Here is a 24552-nt window from a genome sequence, read left to right as displayed (position 1 = left end):
TGGTTACGTTTCAGTCTGAGTCGCCACCCTTACTGAAGTTGGTCTCTCGTGAGCGTGCCACGGCGCCTTCATCTCGACTCCTTTCTCTGCTCCACATACGCGCCCTTACTCAACGATGCAAGAGACAAAATTCTGCTGTCTGCGCGCCTCTGCTTGTCACCACTATTAGTTTTAAATAAAAAAAATGGTATTTGCGTCAATATAATTATATCATGTGTTTTTCAATTGAAATCAGCCATTTGAGCTAAAACAGATAAAAGCTAATATTAACTCGGGCCCCATTTAGATCATTTCACGAGCAGCAGAATCAGCTTCCCCAGTCTGACAGGCATAGATATTGGTGGTGCGATGATGTTGGGGTGATTGGTCACCATGTCATGCATACACAGTGTCTCTTGACGCATGGTTACTATATCACTAGCTCATGCTGTCGTCAAAATGTCTCTTTAAAATAAGCTCAGTGTTCCCTACCAGTTTTTTCATTAATTTTGACACTCATTCTACAAATCATTAAATGAACACCATTCAAGATACTGGCCACAATTGCCAAGATGTGCACTCACACTTAACATTGACAGAAAAAATGTCTACATCTGATTGGGACCATGTAGATAACATGACAGCCTCTTCAGCCGCGTCAATGTCAGCTAAATGCAAAGATAACTTGATTTCCAAGTTCAACCTCCTCTCCAAGAAGAAGCCAGATCCAGACACTGAAAAGTTATATGGTGACAAGATTGTTATCAATCAGAGCAACAGCCCAATTTCCGACAGCCTAAACTCGATTCTAGCTAAAGGGTTGAATTTCGCAGTCACCCCTAAACACATCCCAGTTGATGATATCATTGCCCAGGTCGACGTAGCCCTTAAGGGTTTGGGACACATTTCTGCAGACATAGCAAGATTGTAAATCGCAGCAATACTCAAAAACGCTAAGACACCTATTAGCAAGATCAGCAAGGATGAGCGCCGTGAACTGTCTCAACTAAAAAAGAGAGATGACATAGTCATCCTCTCAGCCGACAAGGGCAATGCCACTGTCATCTTGGACAAACCCGCATACAATAACAAAATTCAGGACCTACTTAATGGCAGCTATACCATAATCAATAGAGATCCTATCAACCGCCTGGTTACAAAAAACAACATCATCACTGACTCGACATCTTTAATCGAACCATCCAAGCGGCTTGCTTTTAAACCCTCTGCTGCTAGACCACCCAGATTGTATGGCTTACCAAAAATCCACAAAGAAGGCACACCACTCTGCCCTATCATCTCCACCATTGGCTCACCCACCTACAAACTGGCCCGATTTCTGTTTGAGACGTTGCAGCCATTCACTGGTAAGACCACCTCAGCTGTACTTAGTTCTCTTGATATCTCCCATTAAGGATATCTATCTCCAGGTGATTTGCTTGTCAGTTTCGATGTGGTATCTTTGTTTACCAAAGTTCCTGTGCCTGACACCATTGCAATCATTGACGATTTGGTCCAACAAGGATTGAATGCTGATGTTCCAGCCCTGGTTAGACACTGCCACACCAATACTTACTTCACCTGGCATGGAACATTCTACAAACAAGTTGAAGGTACCCATATGGGTTCTCCCTTATCTCCAGTTGTAACCAATGTTTTCATGGAGAAATTTAAGACAGATGCTATCCAGGCATCCACCCTACGTCCTTCCTTTTGGAAGAGGTACATAGATGATACGTTCGTCATCTGGCCACATGGCCTACCAGCTCTGGACCAATTCTTCAACGACATCAATTCCATACACCCAGCTATCAAATTCACCATGGAGGTGGAAAAGGATGGCAAGTTACCATTCTTGGATGTTTTAATCGAAAAGAGACCTGATGGCTCAATGGGACACTCTGTCTACAGGAAAGCCACCCATACGGATGCTTACCTAAAACCTGACTCCCATCACCATCCATCCAAGAATAATTCCCTCATCAAAACTCTATACCACAGAGCTCGTTGTATTTCCGGCCATCACCACCTAGCCAGTGAACTGGAGCACGTACACCAAACCCTCAAGAGGAATGGATATTCGGACTACAGATTCCAAGAACACAGGATGAGATGTTACTATCCTTTGTGCAAGCACTTCCAAGAGTTCATGAACAGTGAGCCTGGTGAAATTTGGGGAGCGCATCGTCAGTAGTGTACCTTTGGTTCCTAGGGTGTTTCGGCCTTTCACACTATACACCCTCCCCAAAGGCGGCCAGCGACAGGGTGATCAATCCTACGCTTGCGTCCCATTCCCAATTAGTCATAGGAGTTGCCTTGTTGTTGATAGCCAACTATGCATGGCAGGGGCGTCCTCCTCCCTGAGTCAAGCATTGTTGACCGCATACCTCCTGGCCCTCTCACTTCGGGGCCCAGCTGGGGTCTTTCCTCTTCATCCAGAGCCACTGACTGCTGCCTTCTGCCGCCTCCGATGCAGCTCTGATTGCCGAACGCTGGCTCTGGCCCTTAATTCCCAGGTCTCTAAGCAGTCTGGTTGTAGATGTTGCCACAATCCGTAAAGCTATCAACCCAACCGTGGGGAGAGAACCATCTGAGGACCAAATCAAAACCATCACCTTGCCATACATAGCAGGGGTCACCAAAACATTTTCCAAAATCATGAGCAAATACAAGATCCAGGTACGATTCAACACAGTACATAAAATTCGTGATTTGATCCCTTCTGTGAAGGATGCGATCCCCGACATGCAATACCCCGGTGTCTACAAACTAAGCTGTGTCTGCGGCAGCAGTTACATTGGGGAAATTAAGCGACATGTCTCGAACCAGGTCCGTGAGCATAAGGCAGATCTGAAACACGGTAGGAGCAATACCTCAGCCGTGGCTGATCATTATTTTAACACTGTGGGCACACACGAAATAGATTTTACCAAGACAAAGGTACTCTGCAAACCCACTGGCTATCAACAAAGATTCGTTCATGAAGCCATCCAGATATATAAACACAGACACAATTTCAACCGAGAAGATGGGTACAAACTGAGCAATCATTGGAAGGACGTTTTCAACCAGTTTAGATCATAACTGACTATGATGTTCCTATCCTACCGAGCAGTTATTTTAAATTATCTGAGTTACATTCACTAACACAGCCACCGTTAGCTGTATTAGTAAATGGCGGCTTGCCATTCTTTTCCACCTCCATGTGGGCACTGCGCTGTCTTACATTGACATGCTAATCTCTCACAATACAATGGCCACCCCCCACAGCTCCGTAGCACCTCCCCCACATTGGCATTAGCTGCCCCGCCCATCTCTAAACCATTTGTAAACAGCTCTTTGATTGGTGTAGACCTACTGCATGTTACGAGACCTCTCCTACATTAACATTAGCTGCACCGCCCATCTCTAAACCTATATAAACAGCCTGCTGAGGCAGATTTCCCCCTCTTTTTTCACCTGTTGCGATCGAAACGTCGTGATATTGTTATTATTTTGATTATTTTTTCTATCTACATGGCTTTACCGAAAGACCCAAATAATATGTGCACAAACAGTAACTCTTTGAGATACAAATGTTTAATAAACCCGTTTGAGAAAACATCTCTCAAGAGTCATATAAGACTGCCATCGAAATGACTGAAAATATCCACTGTCTCCATCAACCATGGTCAATCCACTGCTGGATGAAGGCCGCCCCAAGCCACCGCTACCTCACACGATCTTGTGATATAACAATCCACCCAGCACCTGCACACACACACTGATTTCATTGCTCTATCTTCTCGGTGGACATGCTATTGGGCACGTTCCATTATAATAATAAACATTTGTAATGCACATTCTATCCTCGAATCCCAATACCTGGACAGCGGTAATATTGATGGTAAATGAAACAGCATGTTGTAGAGTACCAGTGCGTTTGAAGGAAAATGTGACAACTGATCAAACAAATTATTTTCATTAAATTCCCCTTCCACTGGCACGTTATTCATGCGGGAGGGTCACATCGTTGTCGCAGCCACACGATGGAAGAAAGCCACAACAAGGCTGCAGCCAGGGCTTCCAGAGCAAGTTGTTTAAGGAGAATTGGCTGGGCACCGGCGTGAGGCTCTGTTGGTGCGAGGACACGGCCCTCTGGACCACAGCCAGCACCGCCTGGACAGCGGCGCTTGTGACGGCCAAAGGGGAGCTCTCTGAAGGATCGCTTTGCATCTCGAAGACCAGCGGGGGGTCGTGTGTCTGCACAAAGTTGCCCTGGCAGTGGCAAATGACCGTGTTGTAACACCCATTGCTTCCGGCAGGAGAAAATACCGGCGAGAAGAAATGCACCTTCCAGATGAGCTGGCCTGTTAGGATAAATAATGAACGTGAATGTTAGGCGTGAAACTTAAATAACTTTTACATAAAGCGGTGAATCCTTTCTACAGAGCAACAACACATTTACTCAATTACACGATCTTAGATGGTGCAAGGGGTAAGTACAAATGGTTCAACCGTTGCCATTCATTAAAAAAAACCCGCACATTGAGGCAATAATGATGGAGTGTACATATATTGCTCTTTCCTTTCCACATGAGACAAATTCTGGCATATTCCCATCTAATCATCAAAATAAAAAAATTTCTGTATGCGTTGTAAGTTTTTTGGTTTTGTCTTTGAACACCGAACCTATTGAAGGCCGACAAATGAATGAGGCTTCCAGGCAGACGGATCAATATAGAAACTTGGCAAAACCAATGCATGCGATTCTTTAGATCCTCACTTTACAAGTGAATATATTTTATCATCAGCCAAAATCAATCCACTGCTGAATGAGGCCTCCCCAAGTCGTCATCTCTTACAGCACTTCAATGTATAAATCCCACGATGCACACGAGACGATTTCATCGCTCCCATTTCCTCGGTGGACATCCCCTCGGATGCGTTCCCCTCCTTGGCTGCCACCCCAACGCTGTCATCGACGACCGGCCATCGAGCAAAGACGGTGGTCACCGCATCGCGCGCTTTCAGATGCGCTTCTGCGGCCGTCTGGAATGCTCTTCCTTTCGATATTAGGAAGCCACGGGGAGCTATGCACATTAAAATAAAATCGACTGCACACTCGTTTCTTTATAACTTTTTTCTTTGTTGTCCTTCCCTGACACGTCCAATTAGTACGGTTGTCTACCATCGGTGTGAAAGAACTTCAACATACAACAAACATCCCTACGGTCTCTCAGCGTAATTTCTGTGGCGTGCATCTCTCCACGCTTCTTCGCGCTCTTCAGTTTGCGTTCCATTTTTTTTGCCGTTATTGCCTGCGATTTCCGAACCTCGCGTTCACATGAGTGGCTGCGAATGCTGACGTACTGTCGCGAGGCACCCAGCGCACGGCATTGAGATATGTGCCGCAGTAGTGGAAGAGAAACTCGTGCTCCGAGTAGCTCTGATTTCCCAGCAGCAGGGGCAGCAAGTCCTTCCCATCGATCACCCTGCACAACGTGGAATGTGTATGCAATAAAGAGATTAGACACGGCAAGGCATGGGGAGCAGTAGCATTGCAGGTTAGTAACGTGCGTGACGAACCTGGCGACCCGAGTTACATAAAGCTCGTAGGGAATTAGAAATGCAATACATCACGGCCAACACAACTTACTGAATTTCCGATTCCCTACAAGATTTATGTAAATGGGGGAACGTGAATTCACGTGAGATGCTACACGCGATCAGGAGCAGAGTTAATTCCGCTATTACTTGCGTAGGCCGTTTGGTACTCGAGGCTCTGTTCATTGTAAAAATTATTAAGTACATACACCAACCTCTACACCTCCTTCTGCGCTCTGTCCCCCCCCCCCCCGATCCAACCTTTACACTTCCCCTCCCTGCAGACTTCTGTGCCCCATCGACACATTTACCTACCAGCCGTCATTGGCTGCTACATTTAACTGATTCTTGGTCTCCTACAGGCAGGGATGCACCATTCTTGAGTACTGTATTCCACCCTCCATATTATGTGATTAAACAATGGTGTAAAGTTTTCAACTGTGTACATATAGATGCAGAGCGCCTTGCAAATTACTTGCGTCAAAAAGTCACACCTACAGGTACGTAATGTCCGCTTTGTAGCTAAGATTATTCTCTGGTCATCCTGCAAATACATTATTGGACACCTCCATGAAACAAACCAAGAAATTGTTATGAACTGGCCCGGTCACAAACATGACAATCGCTCAGCTCTTCAGCAGCCCTGAAATGGCCAGGAGGATAGGCTGACCTGCCCTGTGGTAGACTGGCTCCAGCCAGTGACAGCACTGTTGGGTATATGTCCATGAGGCTGGTCGGCTGGTCCACTTGGACACTCGCAGGGAGTACTCCTGGCCATCGAAGGATTGCCGGCACACGAATTCCACCATCAAAACCACCCATAGACTTCCCACCTGCGGCACAGCACAATGAAATGGCGTTAGTGGCATCTTAACTGGTGCTAAATTCGCCCCAGCAGCATTACTCAACCAAGTCTCGAACTTCTGTTTTCGGAAGGTCCTGCTGCATGTGAGTAAACAAGTGCATGGAGAAAACTTTGGCACCAAAGTTGTGGGACAGCTCAGCCATAAATATGATGAATGCACCCACAATTCATCACTTTTAGACTAAACTAAATACACGTCATTTCCATATGGCATATGAATAACTCGCATGCATTGGACAAAAAAAGTTTTCAAGCACATGTTCATATAATTATTTATTTATTCAATATTTATGTGCATTTCGATTTAAAGCTTTCGTGACTGCAGGGATTCATCTTCTTGGTTCTTTCGGTAAAGTCACGTAGAAGGGAAGTAATAAAATAATAAAAATAAAACATAATAAAACAATTCTCACATTACTTCTCACAAGAGAATTGTGACTTTATTATATAAAGTCACGTAGAAGGGAAGTAATAAAATAATAAAAATAAAACATAATAAAACAATTCTCACAAGAGAATTGTTTTATTATGTTTTATTTTTATTATTTTATTACTTCCCCGGGGAGGCCATGAAGGGAAGTAATAAAATAATAAAAATAAAACATAATAAAACAATTCTCACAAGAGAATTGTTTTATTATGTTTTATTTTTATTATTTTAATACTTCCCTTCTACGTGACTTTACCGAAAGAACCAAGAAGATTTATGTGCATATTATCTATAATGTATTGTTTTTCAATGCTGTATTCAGTCTGCAATTGCCTCCTGTTCTGCATGGGAGGAACTGTATAGATTTTTCGTAAGGCAGATGTAGATGCAGAAACAACAGCTACAATTTCACATTTAATAATTATTATTATTGAGGTGATCAATCCAGAATACAGCGCCAGGAGTATCAGAGTGTATCATCATCGCTGTGATGTCTCCTTCGTATTTGTGGATCGGGGCATTGCGGTCTGTTCTGGATGACCACATTCGCACACTACTGGAGAGTTTTTAATTTTCCATTTGTGCATCCGGAATCCGCATCTGCCTTGGTTTGTGCGGCTGCGGGTTCGGGGAGGCCATGAGCTTCGTGGAAGATCTAACCGAGGGAATCTTCTGCGCTGAGTCTCTCACAAGGTATTTGTCAGTTCTTTTGAACTGTGTAGATAATACATTTTGATGATGACGTCTTCTGCAGGAGATCTAATTTCTCTGCCAGTAGCACTGATGACAATGTCCGCGTATTCCACCAGCACCATCTCCACAGCAGCGCGGTACCGGCTGGTACCAGCAACGTTTGGTACACATAGCCCACTCGTGCGATCCGTGTACAGTCCGCAAATGTGCAGGGGGGACACGAACCCTCTGGTCGAAAACTGACGCATGTCAAGTGTCCACATTGTGGCCTTTTCTTTGACAAGGATTTGAAAGAGCCCCCGGTCTATTTTCTCTGTGGTAACGATCACGGTAGCTGGGTAGAGCGAGCAACTCACAATCAGAAGGTTGTGTGTTCAAGTCTAGGTTGGGGGTTATCTCAACCAATCATCTCTCTGGGGCCCATAAAATATGTATCACCTTGTGGGTAAGTCAGTAGTGGTTGTTCTATGAATAAACTCACCACTGTCATAGCAACATAGAGTTTGCAACACCGGCTCAGGGCAGTCAATGTGAGAAGAGCACTGCCTCAATGCTCATTTGAGCAAGAAATCACTTTGACCTTTTAAATGATCAACATGGGTGGATATTTGTATTTCATGCAATTAAGTGTATGCTTGTATATAAAGTTCATTGCCCTTCTTGTGCATATTTGGTCTGTTGAAAAGAAGTTCAGCAGGGTGATTAAAGTTCACCGTGTTATATATTTAAACATTTATTTAAGTTGACAGGGTGGCACAGTGGGAACACTTGTGTCTAACAGCAGGAAGGGCCTCGGTTCAATATCTGACTAGGGCACCTTTCTACATGTGGTTTGTATGTTCTCCCCTGGTTCTGCATGGGATTCTTCTGCATTTCCTCCCACAGCTAAAACACACACAATGTAACTGGTATTGGCCAAACATCCCAATGCTGAAAAATTACCTGCATATTATTCAATCGAGATTACACACAGCAGCAACATCAATTGCGAATACTTAGCAGGGCCCTCCTGAAAATTAATTGAGACTCACTGAGGCTTTCCTGGGTAAACAAGCTGAATAAAAAAAATCAGGATGAGCATTTATACTAGGGAACTTACCTCTATAAATACCATTCCATCCACCTTCCACATCTCCAGAGTCACTAATCTCTTCCAAATGTCCACCCTGGTCTGATGTAAAGTACACGAGGGTGTTGTCACTGAGTCCCAGCTTCTCCAGGTGGTTCACTACCTCACCTGCAAAAAGACCCAACAGGAAAGTATTGTTTACAACAGTATTGGAAAGACTGGTGAATTACTGCCAAAACAATTGTAACAGTTTCAATTACAATAGGTTATGCACTGGTATGTCTGATTATAAATGGGACTGATCAGGATTCAAATCGTATCCGGGGCTCTTTTCATATCTGCCAAATTCACACCCAAAGAACAGAAAACAAGTCTACTCATTTTTAATCGATGGCAGGAATTTTCGGATCAACATTTAGCACCAGAGAACAAGTTGAAATAATGGTGCTAGTTTCTTAAATCCCGCCACCTCTTTCCACCCAGAAATATAAACGGGTATGTAACAGTAGACCAGAAGTTCTCGCACAGTGGGGTCGTGTGAGTACTCCCAGCTCGTCCAAGACGTCTGGCCACCATGGCAGAGAGAATTACACGCACGTATGTCTAAGGATAATTGGTAATAAAGAGTTGGCCATACATTTTCCAATAAATTAACTTGGTTAAAAAGTTGTTCAATTCAAATGTAACGAAATATCAAACAAAAGTACAAGTTCGATTTTTTTTTTATATTTAAAACGTCTATATAATTATAATTGTGCCAATTACCAAGTGTTACGCGAGCATTTCCAAATATACACATAATACATCTACAGAACGATGGAAGTTTCGCATACCAACCGCCCAGTCCATCTCGTGCACGTTGTCGCCGTAGAAACCGTGCTTGCTCGTTCCGTGGAAACGCTTGGCGGCGAACAGCGCCGTGTGGACGTGGACAAATGACAAGAACAGCATGAAGGGGCCATCGCGATTCCTGGGACAGCACAAGCAATTAGTGACATAATATCATTTAGCTTGACACGGAACAATTCTGATCAATGTAGCGCCTTATATGTGCAGCGGTCACATAAGCTCGAGGTGTCCAGACGTGACATGTCGTAAAGGAATGAGAGTGACGTCATGTGTCGGAGGCATGCCCAATGCATGCTGTTTCGCTGTTTCAGGCCAATCCCGTGCTCGCTGGTCTGTGCTGGTGATTTTCAAAGCAGGGCTGTGAAGTTTTACTCGAAGTGAGCGGTAAGCAAGCAATAAGTGTGCAGAAAACTGTGAGCTATGAGCTGTAGGATGTGGCAATGTTATCCTACCACAAACTCATGAAAGGGAATTATATTTGAATGTTAGTGTTGTCCTTTTTATCAGTAACATCAAGTCAAAAATAATCAACAAATCATCACAATCATCATTATAATCCCCACCCCTAATAAAACGTAGTGCCTGCAACTCCCAATGCAAACCCGAGCACCAATCTTAGCTCGCATTAAACTGCCTATATTGGGTACACCACAATTAGTCGGTTGGCAGGTCTGGCACGGTGGGGTAATGTATGAATAGCCACTGATTTAAGTGTTCACAGGGACACTTCATTATGTTGGAGGTGGATCAATGAGTGAATGGTGAATGAGCGATGAAGAATAAGAAAATCAGTATGTTAAGTAGCAAGAGAGAACATTTTGAACAATACACTGCAGTAAACATATAAATGAACATGAATATACAGTACATTGGTGTTTCCTGAGTGTAACATGTCCAAGATTATTTTATAAAAAGGCAGAATATGGGAGAGAGATGGTAACATTAATTACATTGATCACTGAAGTTAAGTTTTGATATGGATTAATAAACGGCCAATAGGCTGTTTTATATAACAGGTCAGGCTTAGTGCTATGTATTACATTGTGAGTTGGTGCCACCGTGGTATTGGTACGGGATGATTATGACAAAAATTATGATGAAGATCGTGTGATTATGGTTGATGTTGATAATGTGACCGATGTGTTATTCACGATGCTATATAATTAGCCACACTGGAAAGAGGCACCTGTAAGGGTGGGTAGTGATGAGCAATCATGGGCATTGGAGAACACATTAAACAAAGTGTTGGATTTAGGAGCATGGTCATTTGCAGACTTGTGTATTTATGTATTTTGAACTTCTTTCGCATTCTACGTAGCCAACCGAGGAGCAGAAGGACAACAAACTAAACAAAAAGCAGTTCCAAAGAAATGCGTTTTCTATCTTGGTGTAGGATGGCAGGGATTGCTAAAGCACAGAGATGGTCTATACGAAAGCTACATTTGTGTCAATTAATAAGCCGAGAACGTGACTTTGCATTATGGATGACAGCAAGACTGCAGCACTGCCTTCCAAACAAAATGTTCCATGAGCTGCTATTATAGAACAGATGCTGCCAGAGGAGGGATTACTGCAGTAAAACTCTGTAAATGACATGACCCACCATCAAAGTTTGTGCTTGTAAATAAAATAGGAGCTTTTTTTTTGTCGGATTAATGTAATGTTTTTATAGGCTTCCCGTTATTTTCAGTTTATTTCATGTGAGATGTATTGTTATAAGACGATGCACACAGTGTTTGCCCCCGACTGCCTTATCTACGAATATCAGTGTTGTGCTTCATAGGAAGATCAAAATAAAATAGTCGTTTTGCAGGAACAAAGCTGGTTTAGAATGGAGTTATTTTTGATGAAACGTTCGCCATTGGGAAGGCCAAAGGGTGAGGGAGCACGATGGGCAGTGGCATGAAACAATACGGATAGGAAATGGGTTGTGGGCAGGAGAAATATTGTTCTTATAATGGGGTAGGAAACAAATGTTGAAATGGTCAGCAATGGTTGAGAGTGAGGAGAGGGGCTGGCTACGTACGGTGCGAAAAAATGTTCAACATACATACGGATGCGGAATGTCAAAACTATTTTAAACTAAACTCCGTGTGGTAGGACAGCCGTTTAGAGGCAATGGGCGGTCGGTAAAGGGGGTGTCGGATAGGAGACAAAGGAAGAGGGCGGCACTATTCGGGATGAGGTAAAGTACAGTAACTTTAGTGTCCATGGAGGTATGAGGTAAAACACATCGCACACAAACTTATCTGTGGCTAATGTGCATCACATACCTCAACAAATTTTACATAAAGCTTGTTGTGTTTTAGTTTATGACCTGCTATAATATAAGTCTGCTGCTGAATGAAAGCATCCCCATGCTTTATCATGCTGGTCAGTGTGGGTTGATGAATGGAGGACCCAGCAGTGGTACAGATAATCATTCACCACTGATGCGAGTCGGGAATTGAACTCTGGTCCCCAGGTTCATAGAACTGCGCTAAACTGCTGTGCCACTTTGGTGAAGTATGGCAAAACCCCAATACCCATCGGCATGCGGAGGCCATTATCCAGGAAATAGTTTGATAATATTGTAGCAGGTCAGGAGTTAAACCAAAACAGGTTTGGGTTAATTTTGTTAATTATTACCACATAACTATCAAGGTAGATATTTTCATTATACTAAAGAGCATTAAAAATATGCCAACTAAAATTACAATTATATTTAATTCAATTATAACAATGTGTTCATTCACAAAGCCACAACTTTATGGGAACACACCGACTTTCAAAAGAAGGATCGGAATTACCAGTGACATGACGAAATTTCAGGCGCATTTTTGTTGTTGCATATTCGAATTTTGCATTTCTAAGCACAAACCAAAATCCTAAATTAGTTATAGACACCAGGTGCAACTCGGAAGTAAAGGACGTTGATGTAAACCGGGTAAAAAAAAACGGGTTTATACCTGTCAATGTAGCCAATGGCTTGGGAAACAATCCTCTGCGTAAGGTTTTCAAACACAATCGGTTGTTGAATAACCTCGTGGTTCAGCATCAGAATGCAGTTTAGCATCCGTGAGTGACTCATGACAAACACAACAAGTCCAATGACGCTCATCAAAACTACACCGAAAGTGAACCATATGATTCTCGGGATGCGCACAAGCCCTGCCAAATGGGAAAGGAGCAGGGCAAGCAGAAGTGGCAGGGAGTAGGTAGCAAAATGTATGACTAATTTGTAGCTTCCTGCGATGATCACACTGCCTTCCCCTTGCTTGCAGTCCCGTAGGTTTGTCATCGGCATTCCATAGAAATAGTCAAATCCATGGCTCAGCGGGTGATGGCAGTGATCTCCTGCCACGTCACAGTTCAGCCCCTGGTGCCACTTTCCTACAGCAGAGAATTGAGAGACGCGGCGAGTTTAAAATACATGTCTGCATATTGAACATTAAAAACAGTGAAGTATTTCTTGTTTTGAAAAGTGTAGACCTATTGTGAGCCTAATCACCATTGGCAACGCGGATGAGAATGTGCAAACCAATTGACAGTTGAATTTAATGACAGCAGGTTGTATTAAAGTAGGGCAGTCGAGAGTAATGCTTTCCAGAGTATAGCAATAGACACGATGCAGAAACGCCGTGGGGACAGTCTACAAGGAAACGCAGTTGCCATGGCGAGACGAGGAGAGGTGAGTAATGCCAGTGGGTTGACAGACGGGTGGAGTCACGTGAAATACTTGACAACAGCATTGACCATAGAAGTATATGCTTAATGTACAGGGTAATGTATGATGAACTTGGTTTGCACCGTATGGGGCAAAGGAATGGCAATTAGAGGCAAGAGGGGCTGGATTATGAATAATAATTCTGCACTGGATTCCATTCAGAAGTCCCAGTGTTGACCGATGCCCTTGGCAGCAACAGTGCCATGATGCCTATACGTGCATTGTATGACATGAATACCTTTAAAAAGCAATGTATGATCTCAAAATGAATGACATTTATTTCACATGTAGGAAAGTGAACTTTTATTACTGCAATGATTACACTCATTGTGGAGATTAATTCCTGCACAACGCTCGTCAATGCAGGCCGGTGAAGGCAGGGAGCATATAAGTATAGTCTAACAAAGGCTTTTGCTGCACTGTCCTCTACTTCCCACCACATAATGCTACCCTGTGGATTTCACAACATGCTAGTTTCATAGGTTTTCTCGATCAACAAACTATAACCCTTACACAAAATTTACTTACCTATTATCGCAGTGGAATAGCCCTGCTCCTTTAACAATTTGGGGAATGTAATTTCACTTGTGGGAAGACCTCCAGAGTTGGCATTGAAAATGAAAACACGCAACGATCCCCTTGAAGCCATTCCTGCCATGAGATAGGAAAGACATTTGGCATTATTTATATAATTCAAAACAACTCACCGTTATCTCAATAAAGTTATCACAAAAGAATTTGTGTAGCTATTGTCTGTCAATAAAACATAAATACGTTGATAAACCAAAGGGCTGGTTCAATACAAAAATTAAGCAAGCTAAAGTTACATATACAGTTAATCAGTTTGCAGGCCTTTGGAGACGTATTTTCCAGCAGCATTTGTTCAATAAACATTAAGCACTGGGCCAGTGTGGACTTTGAGGCTCATTATGAGGGTTCAATGCAGGCCTGGGACTGGCCATAGGACAGCAGTCCGGGCAAATGCCTGGTGGGCCAGTCCATTCCGAGGGCCGGTGGGCCAGTCTGTCTGATTGTAAATGTGAAATACTTTAACTCCTCTAATGTGTACACTTCATTGCTTATTTGCGCTCTCAGTTGGCATTAAGTCCCATATTCTTCAGCCCTAAAGATTCTTCCTCACCGGCCCATTTGTTTTTTAGGACCTAGCCCAAATGGGACGATGAGATCGCACAGCAATCTTGGTCGGTGTGTTTACAAAAGCCTGGGCTGATTTTTATTCCCAGTTCATCACTGGTTCAGTGTCACTGGGCTACTCAGTGTTAGGGAGAGACGAGACCAGTTCATGAGTGAGTTGGATTGTGGCATTGCGGGGACTGCAAGGGATGACTGTGGTGTAGAGAGGTCGTCATCCAGCAGTGGTTTGAAATTCTTATCTTGTATAGATTTACATGCAAGGCGCTTTACAATTATGCAATTGTACGTAAGATAAGTGGTTAAAACAAAGAGTGGGGTTATTAAAGGTGGTGGCTGATGATGAAAAAGTAGGCCAAATATCCTCACGTAGGTCTCTCCAGAGCTCCCTCTTGTGCAGGCTCTTTCTGGCAGCAGAAGTATGATACATCAATTACAAGGTTGCTGCACCTTTAACTCCTTTTATTATTTGTACTCATGAGGAGCTGTAATACTTTTCTTTTTTGCCGATGGCAATATACCCAAGGAGATAGATGCCAATGTCGAGGTCTGCTAGCCATGAGAGGGTTAAAAGAGAGAGTTTATGTAGTTTTGCTAATCCTCCTCCGTTGAAGGAGCAGAGACTACAGTGGTTTAAACTCGATTTGAAGCTTTCGTGACTGCAGGAATTACTCTTTGGTTCTTTCGGTAAAGTCACGTAGAAAAAAAATTAAATAATAGAATACGACGTTTCGATTGCAACACAAGCAACCGTCATCAGGTAGAACTAAATTTGAGAGAGAGACAAAACACAAACACAGAGACACACACAGACACACAAGCAGAGAGAGACAACACAGAGACAGACAGAGAGATACACACAACATAGACACACGTGTCTACATAGACACACGTGTCGTATTCTATTATTTAATCTATTTTCTTTCTACGTGACTTTACCGAAAGAACTAAAGAGTACAGTGGTTTACTTTTTGGTCCATAGATTGGGTTGCATGGCCAGTCTCGCTGTGGTTTGTTTTAGTTGTCCATTTGTGAAGATGTGCACATTGCCCTGTTGATTTAAACCAGAGGGCCCGGACAAAAATCAACGCGACCACAGTGAGAACATTTCAACTCCAAATATACAGCAGGTGTCAGGGTCGGGATTGAACCCACGACCTTCTGTATACCAGGACGAGGTAGTTAACATGTCACCACTGCAGCACCTACTGGTAATTAACACCTGGTAATGCTTACCAGAGCGGACAGGGTAACGCCCAGTGAGAAACGCCGCTCGGCTTGGGGTGCACAGTGAAGCAGCGGCAATGTGCTGAGTCAGCTTGACTCCTTCTTGGGCGAGACGGTCAATATTAGGGGTCCTGTCAAAAAGCATATGGGGAAAAGTAACCCTCAAACATATCTCACTCCCAACAATTAGAGAGAACATGCATGGGTACATTTTTAAACGCATCTAGGAAAGAACCAGAAAAATAGCGAATCATTAAATACGGGCACTTACATCGGTGAAAGACTTGTTAATAATCGACTGAAGTGATTTGTCGTGTTATTGGCGTAAAGTGAAAATTCCTGAAATCAATTCTCATGCGTCTGATATGAACATTTTAAGACAACTTAGTTCATTTCATTTTAAAGTAGCATTTGGTGGTGTGAAAATCTCTTACTTAATGGTGTGATTTCCATAACAGCCAACGTCCCCTATTCCCAGATCGTCGGCCATCATCAACACAAAATTGGGCCTGCGAGGGTGTGGGTCTGCATTGCCGATGGGGCCCATCAGCAGCAAGACCAAGCCCAGAAGCATGATCCTCATGGTACCAAGAGACTGCGAAACAAAACGAGGCAATTGTCACTCATCGGCATTTAACTGCAGATGTCTCGTATGTAATAACACAACAAAAGGCATACTTGCCATCTGTGGTCGTTGTTAAAATATGTGATGATTATATTATTTGCCAAGTTACTAAGAATTCGTATATTTTAAAAGAACAAATAACCTGCAATTCTGTGGATTGTTGTAGATATCATGAAGGTAAAAGCATCTTCTTGTGAAAATGTTCATACTTTATCGTCTTCATCATACAGGGAGTGGCTGAGAATTTGTTTTATATTGCTCACAACAAGTTGGGGCTTACCAGGCTCTCATTTATGAAGTGAGATTGTTTTACTACAACGAGCTATGGTCATTACCAGTCTGAATTCCTCGCCATCGGAATCGGTTTACATCAACCTATAACCCACTGAGGGTGCGGAGGGGAGTACGGTGGACACATTTTTAGAAGAATTTCCAATGTGACCCAAAGATCAAATCATGGGGGATTCAACAGTCACAGTTGTATCGACACGTGTGTTGTACGTGTCTACATGTATGTGGCTGTGGGGAGCGGTAGTGTAGCGGTTAGCACGCTGCGCTACAAACCCGGCGACCGGGACGATTCCTACTCACGGTCAACATCAGTGACGATTATCTGAACCGGTCCAGGCCTCCAGTAGGTCGACTCAGCCTCAAATAAATAAGTGTACAAACATTGCCACACCCTCGTGTGCTGTGCCAACCTTCATTAGGTACTCGCTAACATCACCTACCCCAACAGTCTGTTAAGGCTGTTGGGGTAGGTGAGAGATCACGGATGTATGTAAATGTGAGTAATGCCGGAATTAAGTCTACTCCTGACCACGCGTAGCATCTCACGTAAATGTACGTTCCCCTCTTTACGTAAAGCTCGTATGGAATCGGAAATGCGATAAATCGTGGCCTACGCAACTTACAGAATTTCCGATTCCCTACGAGATTTACATGGCCATCCGTGCCATGAACTGTGCGTCATTGTGGAGGTCACGGATTGGGCGTGAAGGGGAGGCAAGACTTCTTCTTCATCTCCCAGGCGTGGATGACAACGAGGAGATTGTGAGGAGGAATCTCCTTGGCGGCATTTCTGTGAGATGAGCATGGTCACGCATGCACCAGGCTTCCACCAGCCTTCCCTGAAGCCTGCTGGGTGACCCTCTTATCCACGCAGCCTGTATCCACAGGGTCTAGAAACCTCGAGCTTTGAGTTCAACTGGCTGCAGGATTTGGTGGTACATGTTGTTTATGTCGTTTATTGTGAAAATTCGGTCACAGTCCCTATGATCACTGGTTCATTACTTTTATGGCTTTCTTTAGGTGATTTCGAAAGTTTTTTGGTTTGGCCATGTTTGTTTGTTGTAGTACGGAGTTAGACTGATGGCCTTAATCTAAGTTGTCTTGTGGTTGTTGTTGTTTGACTTGCATCCCACTGGGATTTTTGCACACAGCGTTGGTGTACGGCGCTTTTTCTGCAATATTTTGCTGTCTTTTCTTGGATTTTCTGATTGCACATAGTCACATAGTAACTTTAAGATGTTTTCTTTTCATGTTTTTGCTTTTTGTTTGTTGCAGTTGCACCCGATTCAAGAGCTATACCTAATAAATTAAACTTGAAACCTGAACTGAGTCGCAGACGTACTCCTTGAAGGCAACACATTTATTGATACCAACACAAAGGGGTAACTGCCCTTAACCAGATAATAACATATGGTGGTGGACCACCAGGCTAACTACACCAATTACACTGGGAGTAGCTACAACGGACAGGACCCCGGCTTGGGTCCAGGTACTACACCCACATATACGGGGTGTCTGCGATGTATGCCGTGCCTCGCTAGGGCCGGCACCACACATCTATATGAATACGCAAGGATTTGCAGAAAATTCAGGTAATGGTTCACAAAATCTAAATATTAACTTTCAGCTAATGATTGAATTGTTGTTAGATATTTTACTGTGATAACAAGGAGACAGAGTTCTTCTTGATACAGTGAACCTGGCCATATGCACAAATATGCAGATAAGTCTCTTCTGATCTATATTAGTGTTTTTGGTCAGATATTTTTCATACATGCCAACGTATTGATGAAATTCTGGCTTTAGCTTTTTATCACGACTGAATTTCATCATTCCGTTTGGACGTATAAATAATTGTAAAAGTGTAGTGGTTCCAATCAGGGAGGCAGAGACTTCTTAGAGGCAACACGTTTATTTAACAATAAAGCCCTAACCACGAAGGGGTATAGCTGCTCCTTCACCAGCTATCCTAGGGAGGTACCTCCTCCGGGCTAGCTAACCCTAGCTCACACGGGGTGGCTATCTCAGACCGGACCCCGGCTCGGGTCCGGGTCTTGTAGTCGGGCAAGTCTTCTCCAGGTGACGGCTTCGGTCTTGATTCTTGCAACAGCCAGCCGGACTCGTTCAGGGCTCCGGCTGATATTGCCCGTGGCGGGGCTTACTCCGCCGCTAGCCACGCCCCCCTTCTCGAGCCTTCGAGAGGGTCCTGGTCCTGGTGTCGTGTTCCCCCAGTCCCCTCTTTGGGGCCCCCGGACCGGTACCTCTGGTCACCAGGCCTCCGGGTTCACGTGGAGTGCCATGGCCCCCTGTGTACCCCTGCACCGTCCCTGGCACTCTCTGCACATGGAGTGCAGTGCCATCCATCCTTGATCAGCAATCTCAACCGGCCCCCGCTAGGGCCGGTACTGCATTCCTACTGCAGTGCTGTAGATGGTGTGAGCGGCGTGTGTCGTGCCTCACACAGGCCAGCTTCACACAACATGCAGTGACATCCACCGATGGCACTACAAAAGTCACAATCTTGTTGGGTGGTGAAAGGTTAATGGCAATAATTTTTGTATAAAACTACCATGTGGCCTTACCCAAAAACAAATATGGATCATTGTATTGCTATGACAACTTACGTTTCAAGTAAATTGTCACTTCTATTTCGTATTCTAAATGTGTACCCCACTCTCCTGGACTCCAGCCAGAGATGAGGTGAAGAAACTTGCCACTGACTGGAAATAACATGAAGAAATCGTTTTCATGAATGAAATATAACACTTAAAGTACATTAAATATCATTGTAAGTGGGCTCTTATTTGGTAATGCTGACTGTGCTCGAGAGTTAGATGAGATGAATCTCAATGATAAGATGGAATTGTCCCATCAAAGTCTTCCTCTATAATCACAATACTATACTGATCTCGTCAGGGAGTATAAACCATCACGCAAACTCCGGTCATTCTCACAGCAGCTTTTGGCTAACCATCGAACAAAGATGGTCACTGCATCACACGCTTTCGGATGCGCTTCTGCGGGCGTCTGAAACACTCTTCCGTTCCAATATTAGCAAGCCACTGGAGCTATGCACTTTTAAATCTAGGTTGAAAACTAATTTCTTTAGAAGTTGGCTAGGTATGGTGCAAAACAAGTTCAACATACATATATACATATGGCCGATCGAGCCTCGTGTGCTTCATAATGAACTGAAAAGAGGGCTTCTTGTACACCAAGAACCTCATGAGCAAATCGTGTTTATCAGGAGTGGTGTAATGTGCGCATTTCTGCAGTGGTGTAATTTCAGTGGTACTGGCACAACAACTGGGCAGACTTCAGTCGCTCTCCCCACCCAGTCCAATTACTTGGTAACCCCAGCGTGATTACACTGACTTCAGATTGTTATATACGAAAGATCAAAAATCGTATTTGATTGTGTTGTTAAAATATTTGTATGTCAAATATCCCCTGACATACAAGAAAAGTTTGGCATGCTCAATGATAAAGCTTTGCTTGCATTTTTCATGAAAGCTATGGGCTACGCTTGCTAATGATTAACTCGTGTAGATTATTACCATCTGACCTGAGAGCCAGCAAAGCCCCGTCTCCCATGTCATACAATGTCAACACTGCAGACGCCATGTTTCTCACGGAACACAGTATCCAGTCCAAGCCCAATTCAAATGCACAAACTAAAGTCCAGAATCTACACCAGACCCCTTCATGTGGGTCTAGATGCAATTCGGTCCAATTTTCATGCGCCGTCCAAGATGGCGGCGTCCCGCCGCGTGGTCTCCGTAGCATGCGTAATGACGGACATCTCTTCAGCGCCCGCAACGGTGGACGTCGTCTCCGCAGGGGAACCCTCCGAGGCTCCGGCCCCAAACCTCTGCTCGTTATGCCCCGGCAATACTTCAGGTGGGCGCCCTGCCACCGAAGACGATGTGATGATCGACACCAGCTGGAGAAGCACCACCCGCAGTGAATCTAGCTGCTCCTCCACCCTCTTCCAGCCGTCTTCAGCCCGCTGTGGCGGAGATGCCGCAGCCGCGCCGCCCGCCTCCGGTGCGGCGACCTCACCAGCCGTGGTTCCTGTGACCGGGACCACGGATCCCGGGGTCAGCAGGTCCTGGGTCCCCGCATCCTCGTCGTCGGAAGACGCAACAGGTGGGTTCTTCTTCTTGAGATGCTTAGACATTTTTCACACTAGTAGAATATTCTTGTCTCTTCAAGGACCACTTCTGACTCCAATGTAATAAAAGACTTCCACGACGATTCTTGAATAGTGCTTCTTTATTAACTGAATTACTGTACAGTTCCGCTCCTTCCCTCTCCGGGTTAATTTCCTTTAATCAACCGCCGTGGACGAGGTGTTTTCTCCGTTCCACCGTCGAGGATCGCCACTCTCCCTCGATGATCTCGCCGCTGGCTGGCGGTGTGCCGGGGAGAAGAGGCGAGCTCCGCTGGGGATCCGCCACGTGGCCGATGGCGAGGAGAGGATGAGCAGCGACGCAGTCCGGACCCGAGGCTTCCCACACCGACCTCGAGTCCTACCCTGCCTCTGCTTATATTCCTCCCAGTGGAGCTAAGCTCCGCCTCTAGCCACGCCCCCTTGTGGAACCTTCTTGATGGTTCCCGAACATCCCCTCCGGCTCCGCCCGTCACCTTTGGCCCAGATGTCATCCCCGCTCAGGATTGGATATCGATTACCCGATAGTGCCTGTACAGTTATCCCCTGGCGCCCACTAGATTGCGCTCTCTCATTACAAAAACATTGTATTCAGGGGTATGTTGTACAAAGGTCCTTTATAAAGTCTGAACCAGACTCTTGGGGAAAGTGCTGTTAGCGATCACCTATTAAGGCTGGAACGTCACACGAGGGGGTGGGTGACTGGAACCACACCCGGCCGCCTTTGTCTTCCAAGTCGCAACAGCCAGATTTGCCTGTCACCTGATGAAGCTAGTTGTAATCACTGGCGAAACGTCGTAAATGTTGTGGCTTAGCTCTCCAACACACCGGTGTGCTGTGCTCGTAACGAATTGGCACGTTCTGTTAATGTGACAAACCTCACAATTTGGCTATGTTGGGTGGTGTCGGATGGTGGCGGGTTTACCGACACATTTATATATTTACACGATCTAACCCAAAAAACCTGTATTATGGATGATATTGGTCGCAAAAGCCGATATGTTAAACTAACATTAAAGGAGGTAAAAGTAAAAGAAAGGTAAATAAATTATCCAAAAACATACAAATAAAACTAAATATCCTCGATCCTACCAGGCGAAGCCCACTGAGGTATTAACTTATTTTTCAGAAGTGGCCTGTTCACAAATAATAACTCAACAAAGTGGCTTATCATTTGGACATTTATAGCAGAAAAATTATCTTAGCGCACACACTAGCAACACCTTACCGACACACACTATCAACACCCTACCTACACTCACTATCAACACCCTACCTGCACACACTAGCAACACCCTACCTACACACACTATCAACACCTTACCTACACACACTAACAACACCCTACCTACACACACTATCAACACCCTACCTACACACACTAGCAACACCCTACCTACACACACTAGCAACACCCTACCTACACACACTAGCAACACCCTACCTACACACACTATCAACACCCTACCTAAACACACCATCAACACCCTACCTGCACACACCATCAACACCCTACCTACACACACTATCAACACCCTACCTACACACACCATCAACAACCTACCTGCACTCACTATCAACACCCTACCTACATACACTATCAACACCCTACCTACACACACTAGCAACACCCTACCTACACACACTACCAACACCCTACCTACACACACTACCAACACCCTACCTACACACACTATCAACACCCTACTTACACACACTATCAACACCCTACCTGCACTCACTATCAACACCCTACCTACACACACTATCAACACCCTACCTACATACACTATCAACACCCTACCTACACACACTAGCAACACCCTACCTGCACACACTATCAACACCCTACCTACACACACTATCAACACCCTACCTGCACACACCATCAACACCCTACCTACACACACTATCAACACCCTACCTGCACACACTATCAACAACCTACTTACACACACTATCAACACCCTACCTACACACACTATCAACACCCTACCTACACACGCTATCAACACCCTACCTGCACACACTATCAACAACCTACTTACACACACTATCAACACCCTACCTACACACACTATCAACACCCTACCTACACACACTATCAACACCCTACCTACACACACTATCAACACCCTACCTACACACACCATCAACACCCTACCTACACACACTAGCAACACCTACCTACACTCACTAGCAACACCCTACCTACAATACACACGACAGTGACTGCTCACCTTCTGCATTGAGCACAACTACCCTTCACACGCTACAATGGGCTCACAACACCGCACTCGCAACACCACACACGCAACACCGCACTGACCCTTGTTCGTGAGCTCTGCACCGCGACTCTCCTCCGAGTTCCGTCCGGTTCACGTTGAGCAACTTTGTGACGCTCCTCACATTCCAGCGAATCCATTCCATTGATTCGCTTGTGTCGATCCATGCATCGAAAATCCGCGCCCAAGAAGACATATCTTATTAAACACCGTACTTGGATACACGTGTGTGTGTGTACGATGGGAAATGGCACGTTTGGGCTCCCTGGATTAACGAGACTGAACAAGACAGTAACAAACTCGCTCACAAAATATATCGATTCTTAGCTGCAATGGTGACTTCAGCGATGCGGTGCAAGAAGCACTGCCCCCTGTTTGGCCATCCCACGCCTCATCATCCTCCTCCTGCGTTGAACCACAGCGTGCCCACAGCAATAATCTCCTCCCCTCCCGATAAACAAAATATAAATTTTGAGTTAAAGCTTTCGTGACTGCAGGGATTCATATTATTGGTTCTTTCGGTAAATTCACGTAGAAGAGAAATAATAAAAGAATAATAAATTAATTGGTTAAAATTTTTATTATTTAATTATTTCCCTTCTACGTGACTTTACCGAAAGAGCCAATAATAATAAAACATTTTAACTATTTTTTATTGAACCTGGGTAAGGCCCACTGAGCTGCTGGTTTATCTCTTTTTCAGAAGCGACCTGTCTGTCTAACACAAATTATATCTCAGCAGCAGCCAAATCCTCTATCTAAACGCGTGCTTGTAAATGTGGAGGGGAAAACCGGAGGACCCAGACAAAAATAATAGAAAGCGTGTAAAAATATAATTCAATTTTTATTTTTAATGATAGAATATAGCATTGTCATCAGTAATTCAGTATGACATAAGTATACCAAGTTTGCAGTCGATATCACATTGTGAAGTGGGTTAAAATTGAGTTACAAGACTTGAGGATACAACAACAACAGAGTGAGTTAAATAAAAGCCTGTAATGATAAATTCTAGATTTGAAGCTTTCGTGACTGCAATGATCCATACTCTTAGACTTTACCTAGAAACCCTAAGAGTGTTTAATAATAGAATCCACACGACCACTGTGAGCCCACGCAAACTCCAAGTGTCCAGCAGCCGGCGTCAGTCGGGATTGCACCCACGGGGCCCCTTGTGTGCCGGGCGAGGGAGTTAACATCTCGCCAGCGGAGAGGGATACATTTGCCAGAATGTTATTAGCTACATAGTGATCATTTCCATCGCCTAGCCACGTGTAGAGAGTCAACTTGGTACCTCGTAACATAAAATTAGATTTTTTATTTTTATTTGTATGTTTCGTTAAAGTGATTTGCTTACATGTCCTATATTTCGCACTCCTGTTGTGTTTTTGTATTGTTTGTTTTGTTGTGAAGTTCTGACTCGCCCCTACTGGACATCAGAGAAAGAACGCTTTGTAGCTCATCGAATTCCTCCGATTCTAACTGCGCCACCCTGGCGGCACCGCCCCCTCCTACATAGCCCCGCCCCTTCCCACAGAGCCCCGCCCCTTCCCACAGAGCCCCGCCCTCTACAGCATAGCCCCGCCCCCTCTCAGAGAAACCCTCCCAAAGAGCACCGCCCCTT

General features: G+C 44.5%; 1 protein-coding gene across 2 annotated transcripts; it reads right to left on the bottom strand.

Annotated features, from left to right (window-relative positions):
* Positions 1-3542: 3542 nt before the first annotated feature.
* On the bottom strand, positions 3543-23169 carry LOC144719726 (steryl-sulfatase-like). Of its 2 annotated transcripts, none has more exons than XM_078595886.1 (10): positions 22973-23169; positions 15991-16151; positions 15566-15687; positions 13706-13828; positions 12420-12843; positions 9456-9592; positions 8653-8790; positions 6236-6398; positions 5332-5453; positions 3543-4328 (listed from the first exon to the last, which is right to left on the bottom strand). In XM_078595886.1, the coding sequence occupies exons 1-10, from the start codon at positions 23093-23095 to the stop codon at positions 3967-3969; spliced, it is 1875 nt and encodes a 624-aa protein (XP_078452012.1). In that variant the 5' UTR covers positions 23096-23169; the 3' UTR covers positions 3543-3966. The 2 variants fall into 2 exon arrangements, with proteins under 2 accessions (XP_078452012.1, XP_078452013.1); XM_078595887.1 differs by lacking the exon at positions 22973-23169 and adding an exon at positions 22884-22907.
* Between the last annotated feature and the right edge of the window lie 1383 nt (positions 23170-24552).

The sequence above is a fragment of the Lampetra planeri genome, chromosome 7 (assembly GCF_965212315.1).
Source record: "Lampetra planeri chromosome 7, kcLamPlan1.2.h2, whole genome shotgun sequence".
In the NCBI taxonomy this organism is placed as follows: Eukaryota; Metazoa; Chordata; class Hyperoartia; order Petromyzontiformes; family Petromyzontidae; genus Lampetra; species Lampetra planeri.
This window is presented reverse-complemented; position numbering and strand designations above follow the sequence as displayed.